General features: G+C 43.1%; 1 protein-coding gene across 6 annotated transcripts in view; it reads right to left on the minus strand.

The window, feature by feature from the left end:
- slc12a7b (solute carrier family 12 member 7b) overlaps positions 1 to 19,937 on the minus strand; it is a 70,869-nt gene that overhangs the window by 34,357 nt on the left and 16,575 nt on the right. For 5 of the 6 annotated variants that reach the window (XM_014181115.2, XM_014181114.2, XM_014181120.2 and 2 more), the window contains exon 2: positions 139 to 233. In XM_014181115.2, the coding sequence (XP_014036590.2) occupies positions 139 to 233 (95 nt within the window). Of the gene's footprint in view, positions 1 to 138; positions 234 to 8,219; positions 8,512 to 19,937 lie in introns of those variants that run through there. The other variant, XM_014181118.2, reaches the window with a different exon arrangement.

Consider the following 19,937-nt stretch of genomic DNA (forward strand, 5'->3'; position numbering starts at 1 on the left):
CCGCACAGTTTTTGTCTCACTCCATTTAGCATTGAATCCCTGACCAACAGACCTAAGTCAAAGCTTAGGTCAAAGGTCAAATTAAATACTACAGATAACATTATATATAAATCAAGGCTGTTGGATGTTGACAGTTACCTCAAAGAGGGCCATGTTCTTCCCATCGTATAGATTCCCTTTGTCATTGTCTGTGTTGTTTATGAACGGACTGCTTTCCTTTGGCATGCCATCACCTGTGGAAGCAGAAGAGACAGTTTTTGAGAAAACAAACCTCCATTAAAGTAATTGAAGTGGAAAAGAGAATATTAAAATGACTGTCATCCATTTACACACCTCAGCCGAACAAAGTAGGTTAACTGGCTGTTAACCAGAGATCAACCAGAGATCAACCAGAAGACTTGGTAAAAGCTCAAACCAATCAGGGCGTAGTTTCACAAAGGTTAAATCGCTAGAATCTTTATAGGAGCATTTGTAAATCTCAAAGCTGTTTCCCAAAACCATCATTATTAACGTTGCACTTGAAAACGACTCGTAATCTACCCCTGCCCCAAACCACTCGTAATCTACCCCTGCCTCAAACCACTCGTAATCTACCCCTGCCTCAAACCACTCGTAATCTACCCCTGCCCCAGACCACTCGTAATCTACCCCAGACCACTCGTAATCTACCCCTGCCCCAGACCACTCGTAATCTACCCCTGCCCCAGACCACTCGTAATCTACCCCTGCCCCAAACCACTCGTAATCTACCCCTGCCCCAAACCACTCGTAATCTACCCCTGCCCCAAACCACTCGTAATCTACCCCTGCCCCAAACCACTCGTAATCTACCCCTGCCCCAAACCACTCGTAATCTACCCCTGCCCCAGACCACTCGTAATCTACCCCTGCCTCAAACCACTCGTAGAACAGCTAAGTGTGCCGTTAGATAATTTTTTACCCTCCCGTGTCACTTTATACACAGAAGATCTCCACTAAACATAGAATCATATGGTTTATCCGTTTCTCTGTGATCACAGATAACTTCAGAAGAAAGTTGACTTAGAAATACAGTTGCCAATATGTTTTCAATTGATACAAACAAGCGACGTACAGTTCAAAAATTCTACAAATGAAAACCGAGATGACTGCATTAAAATATAAACAGTAGGCTATAGGCCTATTTGAATAATATTGAAATACATTTCATGTTTAATCAGTTGAGTTCTATTTTCAGGTGCAGGTGATACCATCGCTCTAGGAGCTGATCCGTCATCAGTACTGTGAAATAAATCTAAATGTTAAGATAGACTTGAATAGAGAATGCTGATTCGAAAGCAGCGTTCTTTCTTTTGATCCTATCTGTATCGATATGTTCAAACGACGCACTTAGCGAACGTCGTCTCTGCGTGGTGTTTTGGGAAACGTATGTTAAATCTTTGGCCGCTGTAGGATAGAGCGCATTGTTAAAAACACTCGTACGCCTAAGTTCCATCGTTATCGGGAAACGGACCCAGTTTGTTCGGAAGACAAGAAAATGACTCTGTCGTGTCTTTGGGCATCATTAAAACCGAAGACTTATTTTTATCAAATAACTCTGTAATTATTATTACGCGATTAACTGATTAATCGTGTAACTGTAATTAACTAGGAGGTCGGGACACCAAGGAAAATATTCAGATTACACAGTTATAATTTTCCTAATATAACTGTCAGATCTTCTGATTTAATGATATATTTTTACCTCGCGTCAGTCTCATTCCAAACGTCATAAATTGTTGTTATCTGCACGAACCCAGTCTTCACTAAGTCATCCATACATCAACTGTCTTAAAATCATTTATTTACTAAACTAAGTAATTCACAGAAAGCATAGAAAACAGTAGGTATTGTTACAAAGAAATGGTAGAGGAATGTGCCCTAGTGGGCTAAACCAGCATGGCGGCTTGTTAAACAAAAGTTGATAGTGGGGGTCAGCTGAGAAGACACTACAGAGTTGATAAATATTAACAATTGATATGCTAAATCTTTGCACATGAACGCTCACTCATTCGGGAACAATTGCAATCAATATATATATTTAGTGTATCATCGGGATCCTTGTTGGAGAGTTTGGTTCTGTTGGAGAGTTTCGTCCTCTCTCTCTTGGTTAGAATGGATCTTTCAAAGCGACATTCATTAATGTCGTTATAGAATGGTTGTTTCGTCGGTTGTCGCGTTCAATGATACCGAATTCCTAGCTGCAGACTAGTAATTAATATCAAAGACTTGTTATTATTCTGTATCGATAGTTTAACCACGTGGTATGGTTAAAGTTCAGTAGAGGAATGCATGATCAAACCTTGGCCCTCTCTTCTCGAGGTAAGCTGGTCTAAAGAAAGAAACCCTGGGTGGGGTTATATACTGAACGTAGAAAAGGCTGTCACATGACGCCTTGTCCTGTCTGTGTCCCTGGGGGCGTGCCGGTGACTTGGTAAAACTTTAAGTTGAAAATACAATTCTCTCACATTAACATCTTACAAGCATCCCAACATATTCCAAATAGGTTTATCCTTCTTCATTAATTTTATACAACCATTTAGATGTAAGTCTCATAGCTGAGGCTATCATATAAACATTATTATGGTAATATGGCCGTATTGTCGTCACCGATCTTTTATACCTTCTCCAGAACATAAATGTCGGTCGGTTCCCCCCGTCCTGTGAGGTGGAAGAATTCCTTTGTCTCTCTATGAAACCATTCTGTCTCAAAACTGGGGCCATGAGGCAGGACATTCCCTTTGGAATTTACAACCGCCTTCTGACCACAGCAGCCTGGGTAGGGGGAGGTAGGTAGGGGGATGGTAGAGGGGGAGGGGGTCAACTGTGCTCGCTGTACTCAAAGAGGGCAATGTCATGACAACTCCAACTTTCACTTCACTGAGTTTCAGCTCAGCCCCATAGATTTTCTTTGCTGGGACAGTGGGGGCCATGATGGTGATCAATGTCTGGTGGTAATGGTTCATTGATCCAGCTATTACAGCTTGTAATGGGAGTTCTGGATGAACCACGATCACACACACATATCCTCCTCATGGTTGAGATGGTTCAAAAACGTAGTACGAGTATGTAATTATAGTTCGCTAGAAGCAACAAATATTCATTGATTACATTGGGTCGAACTCTAAAAATAGAGTTGGCTAATGCTTGAAAACCAGAACAGAGAACGTCAATAACATTCTAAAATGATGACTGCTACAGAGGGCAGTGCAAGTGGAGATTATTCTTATTTAGCCACTCATTTCCAATGGGTTCTGTTTTAGCGTCAGTCTGGCTAGCCGATACCGTCAACAGAGGAAAAACTACAGACCCAGACAGAGCGTGAAGACTAAACAAACAATGGGAATGAGTTATTTTGGTCAGTGTTACAAAAGCAGGCGTAACAGCCGACTTGATACAACAATCAAAAGAAAATGAGAGATAATTGTAGCAAATTACACAATCTTATGATTCTGTTTTGCTAAATAAAGTTCCCTCAAAGGGTTGATAAGATGTTTTAGGGCCTACTAAATCGCATTAAGCAATCACTACACAATTTATTTGGCAATATAAGGCTCTACATTGTTCACCTTGCAACAATAAAATAGTCATCTTAAATATTTTATCTAATGCTACTTTAGCTAATGTTAGTTTTCAGAGGCTAATAGTATGACATTTCCTCTTGTGAGGAATTGTATATCAACACACAGCAGACTGGAATGTCAGAGTTGGCTGCTTTCATGTGTCTGGCCACAGCTTACGCTGCCATTCCGCCCACCTGAGGCCTAACAGCGTGTGGGGAGAACATTCTGGCACCAAACTGTGAGCCGAGCCGGCCCTTTACCCAGCATTCTGCAGAGCATCGCGCTAAGCAAATGTTTAGAGTAAGCGGAGTAGCAGACCGCCTCTAAATGGGGGTTAAGATACCGTAGGGCTACGTACAGCGCTTCCAAGACACCATTTGCGAGCGTCTCACGTTTCAACACACCCAATAGCCAGTGTCTCCTTTCCACACCCATTTAAGTGAGTATGTGAGTCAACCAAATTCATTCATTCAGACCTGGTGAAGTGTGACCTGTGACTGCTGTGTGCTTTCATCTGTGTAACTTTTGCTGCTTGATCCAGCTGCTGGGAATAAGAAGCTTGCAGCCGAAGCCCTGTGGTAATTGTAAAGAAAGTCAGAATGTCATTGCGTGATAGGGGCCTTTAAAGCGGAGTAGAGGGCGGAGATATTACGGCAAATAAATTGATCATGTGTGTGGTGAAGGATAACATAAATATAGGGAATGAGAGTAAATGTGTGGCGGCGTCCAAGGCAAGAGGAAGCGATTCCATGTCACACTCTTGCACTGACAGACGGTACACTCTACAGACTTTAATGACGCTAAATCCCAATGTCATCAAATCCCCTTTGAACCGAGGGTTAATTCCTGTGTGCTGTGTCTAATATTAGTGTGGTACTTTTCTACTTGCAGCATGCCACGTGTGTAAGAGAACCACAGTGTAAGGATGTCAATGGAGGAGTGATCCAGCAAGAATCCTGGAAGTCAGGATTGCTTTTCAATGGGGGATTATAGCAACTATTTATGGCTCCAATAGCAGGTGGTCCTATGACCTAAAAGTAAAAATTGCGTAAATTAACATTTTAGTAATTTAGCAGCCGATCTTATCCAGTTTGATTTACAGTAGTGAGTGCATTTTGAACTAGTTCATGCTTGTTCCCCAGTGGGAATTCAACCCTCCACCCTGGTGTTGCAAGCGCCAATCTTTACCAACTGAGCGACACGGGATCATTTGCTTAGAGACAATTCAACATTTGTTATTCATGTTCTGATGTCATAAGCCAATCCATATTAAAAGAACAACTTCAAAAGGTTCAGGTGAAGTTCATAAATCTAAATCAACTTAAAACACCTAATGCATTGTACCAATCCTCAGTTTCCCAGAGCTATAAATGTAGATTTTAAAACTGGCTTGTTCGAGCCCTGAATGCTGATTGGCTGACAGCCGCGGTGTATCAGACCGTATGCCACGTGTATGACAAAACATGTATTTTTACTGCTCTAATTACGTTGATAACCAGTTTATAATAGCAATAAGGCACCTCTGGGGTTCGTGGTATATGGCCAATATTCCCCGGCTAAGGGCTGTATCCAGACACTACGGGTTGCGTCGGGCGCAAGAACAGTCCTTAGCCGTGGTATATTGGCCATATACCACACCCCCTCAAGCTTTTTGCTTAAGCGATCAATTCCAAAGACACTGCAGAAAACCTGTATCATGTTCAATCATGAGACATCCCAGCAGACATCCCAGCAGGTGATGAGATACAAAGTCCCACAGTGAGCATCAAAACATCCTCACCATGCCAAAGGAATTTACACTGATCCCTGACACTCACAGGATAGGTCTATGTGCCAACTAGCCTGTGCCCAGTCCCTAACAACCGGATGTTCCAGTTTTCATGGGAAATGGAAAGAGAGCCTGTGATGAAACTTCCGCTTTTGGACAGTAACAAGGTGACACTCCGTCCTAACTCCTCCTTTAAATAGACTGGACTGGTAGGACAGCAGAAGACAACCTCCCAACACTTTTTTTTCCCTTCTTCCCGTCAAGACCAATATGTAGGAATCTAAAAGTGTGTGTGAGGAGGAGGGGGGGAGTGAATGAGTCTGAGTGTGTAGCATGCGTGAGTGTGTAGGTGGGTGAGTGTTGGAGGGAGTGGGGAGGGACGTCGAGGGAGCAGTTGGAAAAGTCCCAGGAGACACGGTCCAGTTTCATTTAGGCTAGCCTACTAAGGCCAAGCTGGTGACCTAGTTTACGGACATGTGGGCACATCATCGCTGGCGTCCAACGTGCCAATTCATCCCTTCTCAAGATAGGCAGCTACTCCGGCCCAGACAATGGACTGGTCTACCTCTTCAAAATCAGAGAACTAGCTGGAGAAGGCAATAGAGAGAAAGAGAGAGAAAGAACATCAGAGTGGGTGAGAAGGCCACGGAGAACACAAGAGGGAGATATAGAGAGCGAGAGAGAGAGACAGAGAGAGCGAGGGTCTGAAAGGGTGCGGTTGGGGAAAGAGTATACCATGTCCATTGATGGGGCTGGCGGTTGTTATTCTCCGCAGCGATGTTGCATGTCTCCCCACGTTGCGTAACTTCGGCTGGCTGCTCTAGAAGAATACCTGAATTCTCGTCATTCTTCTCTAAATCTGTGCACAACAAATGCTCGCACGCCACGTCCAGACCCAGTTCAGCTGACATAGAAGATATGGGACCCATGCGGTGCCATTTTCACTGTGTTCTCTTGGTCGGAGACGGCATAGTATGGATTGATGCATCTACGTCATAGTATAAAAAGGTCAAACTACCACAGAGCTTTGCCTGGCCATGCATTAAACAAGCTAACCAAGCAGTGGTCAGTTAAGTGGTTGAGTCTCTTCTGCATCGTAATGTAAGAGTCTTACATTGGGCCTACCCTTTGCGGCACTGTGTGTATATAGGGACTGAGAAAGACCCAACAGTTAGGCCTATCCCAGTCAAAACTCTTGTTATTGCAACAGACATCTTAAAAATTTGCATTTTACAAAGCAATGTCGAAAAAGGTTGTGAGTAGCCAATGAGTTGCCAACAAGGAAGTGAGACTCCATAGAAACTCTTCTAAAGCACCATCTTGGCCTAAAATGTTTAATATTTCATCGTTCATTGCCAAGGTAAATGGTTGCAGACAGTCTTACTCAGTCCGGCTTTCAACTTACTCTTGAACGTCGTGATAGTAGAATGCACATCGTGTCATTTGAAAATTGGGTATTACATAATCAGTTTTCCTCTTGTCATGTCAGTCATTGCATACCTTAGAGAGCTATTTAGAATTTGTCAGAAATGTCCAGATCAACTAACCCATGTCAGCTAACGTTTTTTAGCTAGGCTTTTTTAGACCCTAGATTTTGTTGTAATGTTTGAGTCAGTCAAATATCACATGAATACCCATTAGGCATGGCAAAATGTATAGAATTGCAAGAAAATGTACTTTTAAAACTGCAATATATTCTCTGCACCCCATGACAAAATGTGTAGAATTGCAGGAAAAAAAGCTTAAAACCTGTTACATTTTCTCTCCGCCTACATGAGGAGTGTGAACAGTGTGTCATGAACAGTGCTTGTTCCCATAGAAATAGACACCCGAAGGGCGGCACGAGTGAAAAAGTTTGGGAATCCCTGCTCTAATCAGGGAAAGATTTAGACCTGAGACACCAGGTGGGTGCACAAAAAAAACAGCATTACTCCGGACCTCGTAAGGCAAGATTTGAATACCCATGCTATAAAGTCTACGTTCCAATATCCACAATTGCATGCCATTTAGAATGCAATACATGCCCAACACTGTGCATTACCTCATTCTAAGTCCTATGTTTAGCTAGTATCAAAATTGGAACAGCAACCGACCCACAGCAAAAGAAAACTTCCAAGTCAGAAACCAGGAATATTGGTGAACATCCCTCTGCAAAACGAGTTGATATTTCTGCTTCCTTCAAACAGAGAGGGTAGGAAGACAAGAAAGGAGGGAAACCGTGCACCTGTGCTGTGTGACTGAGCTTCAGGTAGCAGTGAACTAATAGGGAGGCCAAGCGTCTCAGTCTCTATGGTAATAAATGGCCACACACACACACACTATTTATAACCGCTAAGCTCCCCTCAGTGGAAGCGCTGTACAGTAAGCTTCCTAGCACTCACAATGTTAGTTTGCCTATGGTTCACGGTACGAGAGAGAGAGAGAGAGAGAGAGAGAGCGGGAGTCAGAAAGTATTCCCTTCAATCCTTTTACCTCGCCTTACTCTAACTCAAGCCCAGTACAGACACCAAATGTCATCCCAGGTAAATAAATCCACTTAAAATACCAAGTTTGGGAAAATGCATGCACTCACTACTGTAAGTCACTCTGGATAAGAGTGTCTGCTAAATGAATAAAATGTAAAATCTTCTACAAGAGAGAAATGCACACAAAACAAAACATAAAGCCGACAACTACAGAAAACCTATAAAACACCATAGAACGCTCTGTCAATAGCCAATCAGTAGGTTGGTACAGCAGCCTTTGCAGCCCATGATAACTAGGTAGCAGTCTGCATCTAGGGGGGTAAGAAAGTTACAGCGTAGCGAGATAGAAGTCTGACTCTTGGTAGTTAAAAAAATCCTCCAGGTGAGAGTCGCCCAGGCACTTACCCCTCCGTCGCGACAGCGAGCCTTCCCCTTGCTCCATGCTGGAGTGCAGAGGGGCTGAAGGGGGGAGACGTCCCTGTAGTGCTGCTGCTGTTACGGGGGTCCCAGGTGATGGAGGAGAGGACGGGAGCTGTGTGGCTATGGTAGAGACGCTACGCTGCTGAGCGCTCTGTGAGTGAGGACCAGCTCAGTGTGTGTGTGTGTGTGTGTGTGTGTGTGTATATATGTGTGTGTGTGTGTGAGAGAGAGAGAGACACTGGCCGACGGAGATGGCAGCAGCCACGCATCCCAGCCCCCACCCCGCTCCTGATCATCACCGCCTCACTCACTCTCTCGCTCTCTCTCTCTCTCTCTCTCACACAGACACACTCAGAGGGGAGGAGCAGCAAAAGAGGGCCAGAGGAAGGCAGGAAGAGGGAGAAAGTGAGAGTAGGAGAGAGGATGAGTGAGAGAGAGACAAGTAGGAGGAGGGAGAGATGTGCAGCTGCTCCTCTACCCATGAACAGCTAGCGCTCCATTATATTCCAAGCCTCTGAACAGAGTGACTGTGGCTCTACTTCAGAGCAGAAACAAGGGTTTACATTACCACACACATCCTGCAGGCAGACAGTACAGACACTCGCACCCTCAGAACACAAACAAACACAATTGTCTAAATGGTAACACACATTCTGTCCTAAATGCCCACAAGGGACATTATCCATGATCTGCCTGCCTTGAAACAAAAACGGAGACCTTCGTAGGAAAGCCCCGTGCATGGCGATGCAAGTGCCTCTGGTCCATGACAGGTCAGATTCATTACAAAACAACAAAAGCTAGAGTGCAATCAAAGACTGAATATTTTGCATCAAGCAAGGTTGATAAAACAAGGGCACTTATCGCAAGAATAATGTGAGTTAACAGATTGGAGAAATTGGGTTTGAGAATATTATGAGTTTAACTGTCGTCGGACTTTCAGTTTACTTTACAGTTGGATGTGAAGTTGGATGTTTAGAGTATAGCAGAGGATGACGCCTAGTGTATGGTGCCTGCTAAAGCCGATCAATGCATATTCTACTAGGGTTTGACATATGACAACTTTGCTCCTGGACTGTACGTTAGTCACATGGTGCGGTAGGTGTCGGAGGTGGACAGTTGAGCTGTAACCTCACTACTGGGACATAGTGAGGTGAGCCTAATCCCAACCTTAGATCACTGTGGTCAAAACAACCATACGATAAATCATTACTTTACCGTTTGACACTCGAAATCAGTCGATATATCGCAACAGACGTCTTTACGAAACAATAGAACCCAATAGTATTACCTGAGGCAAGAGGACATGGTCTGGTAAACGGATTTTCCTACACATTTTCCATGAGAAACAGTTGCATATTCTAAAGGACATTTATTACCTGACTTTTCAAGAAAAAAATGGCTGTCAATGAGAGTGACGGAACAGCCCATAGCCTAAGTAGTCGTAGGAAGAGTTTAACCAATCTGGATTGAGATTTAGAATTCAAACGGATGCCGACATGGTGCACTGGTTTTCCAAGCGTTGTACCTGTAACGAGAGAGCGAGAGAGAGAGAGAGAACTGTAATGCCCAAGTCCACTGCCCATTAATCACCTCTCTAAAACCATGTGAACTAGACAGTAAATCACTTAACCAGATTAGCCAAATCCTGTCCTTTTAATAAAACACACCACTGAACTCTGTGCTCTGGTAGGGACAGGCAATGGCCTATGGTGGTCACTGGTCAGAGGCTAAACAGTAGTACTAGAACAACCTGGCTTTGTCATCCAGTCACTGGGACTGGATTGACTGCATCTTGATGTCCCCTCTGAAATGGCCTTGGATGAACTACCTACACTTTGTCATTGAAGCAAAACTGAGGAGAGTTTGATTGTGAACCTAAAGTATAGGCTGTGCTGCATAGTGTGCATATATAATGAGGTGAAAGAGAGTTACAGTGCGGTCACCAAAAGTGAAAAAACAAAAATAGGGATGCTTTGGTGAGTAGAGGGAGGGAGCTTGGCTTACTGAGGCTCTGTCAGGTCTGTTGTACTCTGTGAAGCTGTAAGCTTTTAAGACTATCAGGTAAATCACTGTTGTCCATTACGTAACAGTGAGTGAGTGACTGAGTGAGTGAGAGAGAAGGGACGGAAGGACAGAGAGAGGGTGGGTCAGCTGAGGGCGATGAGCTGGAAGCTCAATGACGCTTAAACCAGCTGACATCAATTACTCACACATACATCATAACGCAAGCAGGTACATAGCCTAATATATCTACTAGCGTATATCATCCCAAAACTCTTGTTTGTGATGTTACATAGTGCTCCTCCTTGTAATGTTACATAGAGATGCAACTGAATGGATCCTAGGCAATTGCTACAAGTATTTCAGGGCAGTAGGTTGTCTCAGGGCCGTGTAGTTAGTCCGTCTTCTTTCCTCTCTGTCAGAGAGAGAGATGTGTCAGGTCAGTGTTATGTGAGCAGAGACGAACGGACCATTACTAAGGCCAAACAAACCAATAACCACTCTCCCCTTTGCCAAAGGGAGGGTTGATCCGAAGAGGATGTAGGGTCTGTTGAAAGTGTTCAGGCTAAATTAAAATGTCTGTGATGCTTTTGTTCAACTCACGGATGGAACACAATGTTTCTATGGTTTCCTCTAAGAGAAGTGTTCACATACTGGCTTGGCATTGATTAACTTTGTGGCCTCTTATGAAATACAATTCTACCACGATAGCTGTGATCTAATTTACTAATATAAATTGCATGAAATTGGATACATTTTTTATTAATTTGTTCAGTGAAAAAGTCATTGTTTTATTCATACCACAAGAGACGTTCTTTCATTCACACACATTCACAGGAATAAAATATTGCATCAATAAAAACTGTTAAACGATAAATTCTTCAACAAACAACAGGCCTAAATAAAGTCACGGCTGTGTTTGGAAAAATAAGCCAGCAATGAATGCTTCTAACCTCAACTGATGATTGAGATGCTGAAATAAAATGGTTGTGAAATTTGCCATTGCGTTTGTGGGAAAAAGTTTACTTCCTTAAAACTGGTGAAGTCACACTCAACACATGATAAAAAAAAAAAAAAATCATATTTTTTCAATACTTTATTTAAAGCTTATCAGAACATCTTGTCATTAACTCCTGAGAGTGGTAAGGAAGAAGTTTACACAAAAGTCACAGTATGCCACTCATTCTCAATAGATTGTAAAACACAAGGGTTAATGGAGAAAAGTCCAGGCTTCTCCAGAGGGTGTCACTGTTAGGTAGGTCGGAGATGCTTCAGGTACTGGGGGGCGCGTTCAGGGGGGCGCAACGTTTTGGAACATTCAGATAGAAATGGACTGTTGAATAAGGAATAAGGTTGGCTCTGTTCATGACATTTCTATCTGCAACGTTCGAGAATGTTTTGCAACTGAACGTGGCCCTGCTTCACGCAAGCACACACACACACACACACACACACACACACCTTTTGTGTGATCGTGAAGCACGATTGCACCAAAACAATAGGCTACTTTTTGGCCAAGATTGCCCTCTCAATAAGCACCAATGCAATGTACACTTCCTAACGGTATTTGGCAAAGCAATGAACAGGGATTTGATCAGCTCAAGTAGGAACCAGGTGTTTTCCAGTTTCCCCTTCTAAATTCCAGAACCCATGGTTGTCACAGCAGCCAAACCATAAACGTAGGAAAACAAGCTGCGGGCTGACCACTTTAATAACTGACGCAATGGACGGAGTGAATCAGCAAATTTACCAGGACTCAGGAGAACTAGTGGATGTTCCTCTCTAATAGATTTGATCTTGTTAAACGAATTGCAACAAACAAGAGAAATACAGTTTCCACTTCATTTGGTTGCAATATCCACAGTCAGTGGATCTCATTAGTGGGCGTAATGGATGTAAAACCTACTACCTAATGCCCCATAACACTTCCGGTTCTCTTGTCTTCCCAACTATCTAGTGAGAATGAACAACAGAAGAATGTCAACAGTGTCGATCGAAGACCACTTAGGGGTGGGAGAGTAAGAATGGCAGTGTGTGGGGTCTGTACTGGCCACATTAAAATGCAGTTAAAGCCATCCACACGCGCTGAGTGCAGTCAATGTCAGAGGAGAAATAAACCAGCACCAGTAGTGACTATAGCCACACCTAGGGACCTAAACAGAAGAGCACAGAGGGAGGACAGAGAAAGCAGAAGAGTGGTGGTGTGTGTGTGTCAAGTCAGGAATCTGATGAAGAAGCATGTGGAACTCACGTGCGCCCTGCTGCTGGGCTGGCCTCCAGAGAGAAGGAGCGAGAGAGAGAGAGGAGGGAGACAGAGGGGAGAGAGCGAAAGAGAAAGGGGAGGGAGAAAGACAAATAGAGGGAGAAAGAGGGGAGAGAGAAAGAGAGGAAAGAAAGAAAAAATGAAAGACAGACAAAGCCAGAGAGAGATAATGAGATGACGAAAAGCCATGCACCAACAGGCAGACATGGCTCTCTCACTCTCTCCCACCTTCAGCCCCAGGTAAGACTCTAAAAACACTGTCCAGTGTTTTCAGTTTCAGACTGGCCTAGTACAGTACAGAACACACATCTCATTTCTCTCCTAACCCTCAGGCCAGTCTGAAACTAGTGGAGTGAGAGAGATTGAGTCCAAAAACGGAGTGATTTTCACTTTCACCAGTGGAGGATGAAGTGCATTTGATTGTTTTTGAAGTAGGTTACATGGCCGTTTTGTAATTTAACCCTCTTTTATAAAGGCCTAGAATTCTGTCATCATAATAATGACATTACAAAACGGTTGCTATAAGCGGACGTTTGCCGTCATTAGCTGTTTTTAACATCTGCTAGCCTATGAAGCCCTTATGACAAAGGGTTCAAGCATGTAGAGATATGCTCATTCAATCAAATGTAGGCTATTGTTGAATATTTTCTACTCAGGGCAGGTTGGTGTTGAGCCATTTCCTGAGGATATAGCATGGAAACCAACTTTTGTTAAGTAATAGTCTGCCAATGTGAGAGGGAGAAACATGCAGGAGGCTTATCAGTGGTGCCACATTGAGGGTCAAGCACCCAGAAGAGGGGCTTTGTGGGGCGGGTTCATAGGGCTTAAAACCTGTTTGGGCTAGGGGGCAGTATTGAGAATTTTGGAAAAAATATGCGCCCATTTTTAACTGCCTCCTACACCAACTCAGAAGCTAGAATATGCATATTATTGTTCAGGTTTGGATAGAAAACACCCTAAAGTTTCTAAAACTGTTTGAATGGTGTCTGTGAGTATAACAGAACTCCTATGGCAGGCAAAAACCTGACAAGGTTTCATGCAGGAAGTGGCCTGTCTGACAAGGAGTCGTGCGTCTTGCATCTGTTTATTGAAAAGTAAGGATCTTAGCTGTAACGTGACAATTCCCAGGGCTCCAATAGGCTCTCAGGACGCCGGGAAAATCATGAAGGTTGACGAGGCAGCCTCAGGCTGAAACAGATTATCATCTTATTCAAGTGTCCCATTAGGTGACAATGGAGTGAGGCGCGTGCGCGATTAGCCCCCGTGGAGTATTTTAATTCGGCTGTTTAGTTTATTGCAGATTCCCGGTCGGAATATTATCGCTTTTCTACGAGATAAATGGCATAAAAATTGGTTTTAAACAGCGGTTGACATGCTTCGAAGTACGGTAATGGAATATTTAGACATTTTTTGTCACGCCATGCGCTATGCTCGTGACCGTGGATTACCATTCTGATAGTGTCTAGAACTCACGAACAAAACGTCGCTGTTTGGATATAATGATGGATTATTTGGGACCAAACATACATTTGTTATTGAAGAAGAAGTCCTGGGACTGCATTCTGACGAAGAACAAGAAAGGTAAGAACATTTTTCTTATAGGAAATGTGATTTTGGTGAAGGCTGAACTGTGTGGGTGTCTAAATAACTAGCCCTGTGATGCCGGGCTATGTACTTAGAATATTGCAAAATGTGCTTCATCCGAAAAGCTATTTTAAAATCGGACATATCGAGTGCATAGAGGAGTAATGTATCTATAATTCTTAAAATAATTGTTATGCTTTTTGTGAACGTTTATCGTGAGTAATTTAGCAAACTGTTAGTAAATTCCCCGGAAGTTTGAGAGTGAGTGAGTAATTTAGTAAATTCACCGGCAGTGTTCGGTGGGAATGCTAGTCACATGCTAGTCACATGCTAATGTAAAAAGCTGGTTTTTGATATAAATATGAACTTGATTCAACAAAACATGCATGTATTGTATAACATAATGTCCTAGGGTTGTCATCTGATGAAGATCATCAAAGGTGAGTGCTGCATTTAGCTGTCTTCTGGGTTTTAGTGACATTATATGCTGGCTTGAAAAATGGGTGTCTGATTATTTATGGCTTGGTACTCTGCTGACATAATCTAATGTTTTGCTTTCGTTGTAAAGCCTTTTTGAAATCGGACAGTGTGGTTAGATTAACGAGAGTCTTGTCTTTAAATAGCTGTAAAATAGTCATATGTTTGAGAAATTGAAGTAATAGGATTTTTAAGGTTTTGAAAATCGCGCCACAGGCTGCAAGTGGCTGTTATGTAGGTGGGACGAATTCGTCCCGCCTAGCCCAGAGAGGTTAAAAAAACAGAACGTGTCATTGGAGGAGGCCACCGTAGCTCTCTCGTCCCAGACTCTCAACAAATCCGTTTTTTTACCAACAAACCAGTGATACAGAGCCTGTCAATCAAATGAGTGTGAAAGCATGGGCAGCCACGTTGTACCAACGTTACTCTGTGAATATGGATGGGGTTGTGTAAGCTGTCGCTGTGTGCTTATGTGTGTGTCTGGAAAAACCCACAATGCTGATGACATGAAGGGATGTGGTGGGGGCTAGGCTTGAGGGTGGGCGCCCATTATTCAGAGAACAGAGATGCCAAAGAGAGACTCTTCATTCATAACCGCATAGACAACCAGCTTCCTGTGCAGTACACACGCTTCCCCTACGGCAAACAAGTGTAAGAGGCCATGCTCTTTTTGTGACATGTGACTCCCTCCCTTTCTCCTCCCTCCCTCCCTCCAACTGCAAACAATCCCAATGAACACATTAGATTACGCAATCCTCAGGCGAGGGAAGGCACTCACAGGAACACCTCGTATTGGTGTGTTTGTTCATAGAAAACACACCAATCACTTGTTCTAACACCACTGGGTCTGTCATGCCAAATAAAGTCCCCCTGAAAAAAAGTGCCCCCCCCCACCTGCGTCAAAACGAGATTCGATGTGTTCTAGCTTCTGCTGCTAGAGCTGTTGATAAAACTAGAAATTTCTTGACCGGATTGCGTAATGAACCACAGTGTTCGTTGCTATGCTGGTTGCTTGGCTCTATTTGACCTCGTAGAGGTCATGAAGGAAGGAGGACCCAGGCAGTTCTAGTTCACCACAAACGCTCGCTCAGTCAGCACAAAATTATTACCTCCGAATTGCTTTCTAAGGATGGTGTTTTTGACGATGACAACCTGCTGACTACCTGCTGCTTCAGAAAAAAATATTGTTAAATAGGAAGAAATTATTTAAGCTGTTTTTAGATAGATTTTATATTGACATTGCTAGCTACTTACCTCAGCCTGCCTAGTCAGCTAGATTGTCTGGCCAGACAGTTTGATTTAGCTAACGTTATATTGCTAGCTAACTGTTATTGTAGCTTTCTGTTTGTATGTAGCTTGCACTTTAATGGCATCCCTCGAGGAGATTTTATTTTATCTTTCCAACCAGGCAAATTACTATGAAGGCATCACTGATCTCGACAAGAGACGCAACATTCGTAGGGGGGCAGGGAAAATCACAATTCAGGGTAACGTTAAGCAGTTCATTTCTATTAGATATCTGGAAGGAGTTAAGTACAACCATTTAACAACCATTTTTCATCTAGCTAGTTGGTCATCTACATGTTAGCTATACATTTAGTTATATGTCTGTCATATTGAGGTATCTAGCTATAAGTTAACCCTGATCAATCAAATGGATAGGTGTAAGCAATTATGGTAACTCAAAATGCCCTTAACTAGGTGTCTTCGCTAGACAGAGAGAGAGAGACCCATACAGAGAGAGAAAGGAAAGTGAGAAAGAAAGTAACAGGGAGAGAGAGAGGTGGGAAGAGAGTGAAAGACAGCAAGATTTGGAGAGAGAGAGACATGAAAGTCAGCAGCGCAAATTTACTTAAAGTTTAGTATTTCAACAACTCTACCATCGACTGTTCGAGCCACCCAGGAGGTATCCCATCCACCAGATCCAGTGAGTTCGGATCATTCTGATTCTCTGTTTCAGAAGGAGACGAGCTTAAGGTAGGCTATACTTTCAAAAACTGTTGAAAAGTACATATCTCCCCTTCATAACACTTCACTAATCCATCAAATGTCCTCACAGGTGGCTTGTGTTGGACTGGAGGAACAGGGGCAGGTAAGTCCAGGCCCTGGACTAGAAGACACTAGTGAGGTTCTGATCACTAGTATCCATCAGGGGCAGGTAAGGCCAGCTGCTCTCTGTGGTCGGATGGAGGACCTTCGGGAGGTTGTTCTTCCATCACACTCCTGGTTAGACAATTTTACAATTGATCATGTTCAAGCTCTTTTGCAGGAGCAGCATCCAGAAGTAGGCTTCCTCCCAGTGGGAGGCATCGCCATGCTGTCGGCAGTACCAACACTGGCCCATGGGTTTGCCCAGATAGTCAATCTCAAGGCTAACCACTGGGTCACGGTATGTAACCTCCGCTGCCAGGTAGGTACTGTTAAGGTGTATGACTCCAGTGGTCATGACACCACCCCAGACTTTCTCTCACAACTCACCTCTCTCTTATCTTTTCCAGGGACCTCTGTGACTGGAGTGGCTGGCTGTCCAGCAGCAGAAAGGGGGCACAGATTGAGGGCTGTTTGCTATTGCAGGAACGATACCATGAGAAATCCATGAGGAAATATACTTTCTGTTTTCAGGCTGGGCGCCTGGCACCATTTCCCAGTCCCAATTCCAGTCCCCATCCTGGGTCCAGGCCTCCCAAGGTGTCTTCACCCTACACAACAGAGGTCAGCATCCACTGCTTCTGCCAAAAATAGGTGAGAGAAGGTAAGGAAGAGACCCGGTGCAGGAGATGCCATTTTTATCTGTCTTGTTTGTCTCATGTCGTCAACGTGTGTGAATGTCTGTCCATCGTCCGTCATGTTTTGTCTGACGTTTTCCCCACTTTGTCTGTCGGCTCCCCACCTCAAGACGGTAGGTATTTTACTACATTACATTGTATGTTATTGTAAATAACCTTAATCATGGTGTAATATTGTTTTTAATTTGTATAAAGATGTGTTTTCTTGCAGACATTGGCTGTGAAGTTGGTAAGTTGGTTGGTAAGTACAGTTGAAGTCGGAAGTTTACATACACCTTAGCCAAATACATTTAAACTCAGTTTTTCACAATTCCTGACATTTAACCCTAGTAAAAATTCCCGGTCTTGAGTCAGTTAGGATCACCACTTTATTTTAAGAATGTGAAATGTCAGAATAATAGTTGAGAGAAGGATTTATTTCAGCTTTTCTTTTTTTAAATCACATTCCCAGTGGGTCAGAAGTTTACATACACTCAATTAGTATTTGGTAGCACTGACTTTAAAATTGCTCAACTTGGGTCAAACTCGGGCAGCCTTCCACAAGTTTTCCACATTCGCTTTTGGCCCATTCCTCCTCACAGAGCTAGTGTAACTGAGTCAGGTTTGTAGGCCTCCTTGCTTGCACACGCTTTTTCAGTTCTGCCCACAAATTCTCTATGGGATTGAGGTCAGGGCTTTGTGATGGCCACTCCAATACCTTGACTTTGTTGTCCTTAAGCCATTTTGCCACAACTTTGGAAGTATGCTTGGTGTCATTGTCCATTTGGAAGGCCCATTTGCGACCAAGCTTTAACTTCCTGACTGACGTCTTGAGATGTTGCTTCAATATATCCACACACTTTTCCCTCCTCATGATGCCATCTATATTGTGAAGTGCACCAGTCCAGTCCCTCCTGCAGCAAAGCACCCCCAAAACATGATGCTGCCACCCAAGTGCGTCACGGTTGGGATGGTGTTCTTTGGCTTCCAAGCCTCCCCCTTTTTCCTCCTAACATTACAATGGTCATTATGGCCAAACAGTTCTATTTTTGTTTAATCAGACCAGAGGACATTTCTTCAAATAGTATGATCTTTGTCCCCATTTGCAGTTGCAAACCGTAGTCTGGCTTTATGGCAGTTTTGGAGCAGTGGCTTCTTCCTTGCTGAGTGGCCTTTAAGGTTATGTCGAAATAGGACTCGTTTAACTATGGATATAGATACTTTTGTACCTGTTTCCTCCAGCATCTTCACAAGGTCCTTTGCTGTTGTTCTGGGATTGATTTGCACTTTTCGCACCAAAGTTCGTTCATCTCTAGGAGACAGAACACGTCTCCTTCCTGAGCGGTATGACGGCTGCATGGTCCCATGGTGTTAATACTTGCGTACTATTGTTTGTACAGATGAACGTGGTACCTTCAGGCATTTGGAAATTGCTTCCAACGATGAACCAGACTTGTGGAGGTCTATCATTTTTTTTCTTAGGTATTGTCTGATTTCTTTTGATTTTCCCATGATGTCAAGCAAAGAGGCACTGGGTTTGAAGGTAGGCCTTGAAATACATCCACAGGTACACCTCCAATTGACTCAAATTATGTCAATTAGCCTATCAGAAGCTTCTAAAGCCATGACATCATTTTCTGGAATTTTCCAAGCTGTTTAAAGACACAGTCAACTTAGTGAATTAAGTGAAATAATCTGTCTGTAAACAATTGTTGGAAAAATGACTTGTGTCATACACAAAGTAGATGTCCTAACCGACTTGCCAAAACTATAGTTTGTTAACAAGAAATTTGTGGAGTGGTTGAAAAACAAGTTTTAATGACTCCAACCTAAGTGTATGTAAACTTCCGATTTCAACTGTATATAGCACATGTATCTGTCTTGTATTGCAAGTAATGTTTACAAGCATGTAAATATTTGTATATTTTTCCAATAGTTTGCTGGTAAAATTTTGAAACTTGCTCAAATTGGCTATAAATGTATACATTTGCATACTAAATATATTCAATGCAAGTTACATTTTCAATTGACTGTTCAGCTGCCCAGTTCCTTACTGGTCCTTAGCCCCTTCTCCCTAGCCATTCATCTTTTGTGCCCAATTCCAAATCAAACTTTAGGCCAGGGTTGCTATGGAATTGGACATTGGTTTCTAGTTAGTGTTTGCATATCTGGAGGTTCTAGATTTGTGTATGTAATATGGCCCAGAGCCCATTACACAGCAGGGTTGAGTCACCACCATATTGCTACACCTATCCATGCCCCATCAGGTCAAACACTAAAGATTAAAGGCCTTAATTAGGGTGTTAAAGGACTGGGTAAAAAATACATTAAAAAAAACTTCTGTTTGCCTGTACCTTGACTTGGTGAGAGGGCTTCTAACTAAACCAGGCCCATGCTATTGAACATTAAGTATCCTTTTTGTTTGCTTTTCCATCCCACCACCCCTGACTGAGACTGGCTGCCTGTCAAGGACATGTGACAGGAAGAACTAGCTGCCGCACCCATCTCTTGATTCTGCCTCTTCTCTCTCTCCTCATTCTTTAACTCTCTCTCCTCTCCCTCCAATGTATAAGACATTGATTTCATGTTGTTGAAAGGTCAACAAGGCACCAA

Source organism: Salmo salar, chromosome ssa29 (assembly GCF_905237065.1).
Source record: "Salmo salar chromosome ssa29, Ssal_v3.1, whole genome shotgun sequence".
Lineage (NCBI taxonomy): Eukaryota > Metazoa > Chordata > Actinopteri > Salmoniformes > Salmonidae > Salmo > Salmo salar.